This window comes from Camelina sativa, chromosome 1 (assembly GCF_000633955.1).
Source record: "Camelina sativa cultivar DH55 chromosome 1, Cs, whole genome shotgun sequence".
In the NCBI taxonomy this organism is placed as follows: domain Eukaryota; kingdom Viridiplantae; phylum Streptophyta; class Magnoliopsida; order Brassicales; family Brassicaceae; genus Camelina; species Camelina sativa.
In genome coordinates this window covers 18,258,086-18,261,924 of record NC_025685.1, presented here as the reverse complement: position 1 = coordinate 18,261,924, position 3,839 = coordinate 18,258,086, and the positions used below count along the sequence as shown (strand labels likewise).

Below are 3,839 nucleotides of genomic sequence, written 5' to 3'. Positions count from 1 at the left end.
AAGACCACACGACCGAACGCCGAATCCTCGGGCACTTCTTCACTATCTCTCGCTCTCTTGTTTTATGATTTAGGATTATTGCCACTATATGACACACACACAAAAATAAAATACAAAACTATATTTAGCTATTGAATGTAATATGGAGATTTTGTAAAATACAAACTATATTTGGCCAGTCAATTAGGATGTTTGAATATTCGTTTCCATTTAAAAAAAAAAATATTTGGAGTTAAAAATATTGTTAACATATTTTTTAATTATTATTTTTTCTGATTTGTTAACATAGAGTTTTAAACAATTTGGAACACTGTAAAAATGAAAAAAAAAAAAGAGAAGGAATATATTTTTTTTATTGATACATTTGGCTAAGAGGCTTCCTATATAAAAGAGGATTACTGAAAAGATATGCAAATAAGTGAATATTCGATGATTTGTGCAACAACATATAACGGAAGAGATATTCGTATCTCCCATATCCGAATGAGTAATTTTACTTCATATCAAAAAAAATTAGAAACTATTTTTGAGCCGAGTGACAAAATTGAATTTAGCTATTCCTTTTAAAGATGATCTTTTTCCATTTAAGTGTTTATATGATGCTTGATTTATCCAGCTAACATTATGTTTATGTGATCATTTGATAATAATTTTTCTATATTAGTTTGAGCCATATCATTTTCTATATTATTTTTTTCCTTGTAATACGTTTTTTTCTTTCTATGTAGACATCTAACACATCATATTGATTCATATTTTTCATTATGTATGCATGTGGTCAATTATTTTGGAGGTAAGTATAATTATTTGGCGCACTAATATTTGTTTACAATTTATTTGGTTTGGTTCAAGGCATTTTTATGTTGTGGCTTCCTATTGTTTTTGCCAATGTTTGAAGATTTGTCTGGGAGGTTGTGGTCGAGTGGTAGGGAGCGGAATTGGGACGCTACAACGTTTCAGGTTTGATTCTTCTGTTGCGCGAAACTAAGTCACATTTTTTTGGACACCTTTACACGGATATAGGTCTATCTAACAGCCCATTTGAATATCCGGAGAAAGGGTCTATCCGTGGGCTGCACCTCCCCAGAAATTAGTCCCGAACCCTCCATAAAGCCTGGGGATTTACTCTGAGTTAGAAAAAAAAAAAAAAAAGTTTGAAAATTGCTTTGCTTTGCGTACTCGCCTCTTCCTTGCGTCTTGTTTGTGCTATAGAGAAGCTAGTAGGGCTATTGGCTTCTGGTGTATAGTATTGAATAGTTTTATTTTGCTCTGAGTTGTTGACTTCGAAGATGAACTTGGTTAGAGGGAGCTTGCACCTTTTGTATTATGGCATGTGAGGTTCTGTTCTGAGAAAGCTTATGGATTGAAACGAAGAAACAATCTCACATAACGCAGGGAGAATTTGTGATCGATGTTTTGGAGCTTTACAGTTGACGGCTTGGTCTCGGGCCTCCTGCAAAAGGTTTCTATAGCTAGTTAGTAGTCGTATCGAGGTGTCTTACAATCTGCATCAGCCCTTCTCCTTTTGCAACTCATTCGGGAAGGACAATATAAACGTCATCGCTTCATCTTGTTCCCAAAGCTTCTTGGCTTGGTTGAGTAGATGGACCGCAAACTTAGTTTAATTACCGTATTATGCTTTCATGTTTTAAACTTTTTTTTGCCATGAAACCATATGTATAGGTTTCAATTCTTTGAAGTGTAACCTAAACTTTTTTCATTTTCAATGAAATATTTACAATTGAGCAAAAAAAAAAAAAAAATTTGTTTACATATACAAGAATAGCAAATGATTATATTTTCTAGAAGTTCATTTTAATATAACCTTCATTTACGCAATAAAATTTTACTCATACATTTTTTCTTGTTTGATAAATCTTTATTCAATGTCATTTACCCAATTAACTTTACTTTGCAATACCATTTATAATATTAGAGTTAGGAACATCCAACTTAAGAATGGAGGAAATTTCAAATTCCTTCTTTCCAAGAACTTTGGTGCTGATGTTAGCGGGTGAATCGATATTGATTATTGACACAAGATGTGAAGTAATTGTTCCACCACGTAAGCGAGTATTTGCTTTCCACCAGTGTTTCTCTTTTTCTAGTTTTTAAACTTCGAGTCGAATTAAAAGGCATCTGAATATAAATCACTTGTACACAAACAAGTAACAACTATACAAACTATGGCGTATTCTCAATGTAAAGCATAAGAAACACAGAATATAAGTAAAATAAAATTAACAAAACTGGTAATGTACAATTTGCTCTAGCCCGAATGGGTAACATATATATAGATATAAGGAAATAGAGTTCAGCAACTCGACTACATCCACAACTATTTTATACCTAAGCAAACCACCTGGTAAGTGCTATCTCTTTGTTCAACAACAAACTTATGGCTTTCTCCGGTATATATCATTCCGTCAGCGTCAGCATCAGCTAGTCAGGCATGCCAATCTCCAATTTTAGCAACCAAAACTGAACATATTGCTGCTGTGTTTCCGACTTTTTTTTATATGAAAAAAATGAATCTCCCGCGTATCTATGTTGAACTTCTAAATCCATGATAAAACCAGAGTCCAACCGGCAGATGCACCGCATATTGTATTGTACCAGAACAGAGTAAACTTATCTCGGGGGAAATCCAGTTTGACGTGCCCGATGGCTTCTATCCAATGGTCCAGGGCCGAGTATTCCCAGTGAGTTAGAGTTTGTTATCGGTGGTCGCTCAGACTGCACATCGTTTTCTGTTCTTCTTCGCCGTTTCCAGGCTTCAAACTTTGCTGTGTCAATGCCCTTGTATACCTGCTGCGATCCTTGGGAATTCCCTGCTGTTTTGTATTTTTGTTGCCTCTGGAAGTTCCTAGAACCAAAGCCAGCAGATGAGCCATTTAGGTGCGATGGCCCGACCCCTTCCTCTTCTTCTTTCTCCTGCTTCAGTTTGGAGTATATCTGATTGAGTCGATCCCCCGACAAATTTGAGAAAGTTGAAACATAGTTCCACAATCTCATTGTCATTCCTGCATTTTGATTCCCCGTTAATAATACAACCGTGTGCATTAAAATGGTTATCTGAGTAAAAGAGTATTTTGCCACTTAGAGGCTACCAGGGTTTATCCAACTATCACCAACTTTTGATTCCCAAATTTACAAAAAAACAGAAACCTGGCTGCAGAGTAACCAGAGGTTGCATTACTTACTATCTTGCTTATATAAATCTTCTTCGTGTTCTACGACAATTTCATCTATTCTTCGCCCTACAATTTCCAGATATCTCCGGATTTTGAAAAGCACCTGTGTAGTAACATAAGGAAGTTTTGAGAGAGATCAGATAAAGACACATCAAAGTGCCACTGCCACTATCAACGATGGAAGGAGTAACAAAAAATGAAACCTTCTCCTTTGGCAGATCTGCACTCGTGCTTTGCAATCTTTGTAGACGTCCAAGAGTTTTGATTTCATCAGCCAAGACATCTTCACACCATTCCATCCATTTCTGCTCCTTGAACTGCTCGTAAACTTCCTCATCATCAGACATTTCTCCTTCTTCCTTTACCAACGGCTCAGCTTTTTGGGTTTTCTGAGGTCCATCTTTTGTTGATATGGCAGGACCCGATTTTCCTCTTCGGTCTCTGGCAGGCGCTTTAAATTGATTGATAAGATTATCCTTAACCTTTTTGGAATTTTTACGGGATGCTTTTGCGTTTGTATTTTTCCCTCCAGCTGCAGCCAGTTCCTGTGAAAAGTGAATTTCATACTGTTAATCTCTTCTTCAAGGAACGTTATTACAAAATTAATAACTAAGAGAAATCTTAGCAGGTAATATGCACCATTTC

At 35.9% G+C, this 3,839-nt stretch overlaps 1 protein-coding gene across 1 annotated transcript in view; it reads right to left on the bottom strand.

Moving 5' to 3' along the window:
* Nucleotides 2,207-3,839, bottom strand: part of LOC104709447 (protein CHROMATIN REMODELING 5) — a 14,179-nt gene continuing 12,546 nt past the window's right edge. Inside the window, exons 27-29 of the mRNA XM_010426062.1 lie at nucleotides 3,398-3,739; nucleotides 3,204-3,297; nucleotides 2,207-3,023 (exon numbers count right to left, since the gene is read on the bottom strand). Coding sequence (XP_010424364.1) covers nucleotides 2,632-3,023; nucleotides 3,204-3,297; nucleotides 3,398-3,739 — 828 coding nt within the window. The 3' untranslated portion in view covers nucleotides 2,207-2,631. The remainder of the gene's footprint in view (nucleotides 3,024-3,203; nucleotides 3,298-3,397; nucleotides 3,740-3,839) is intronic.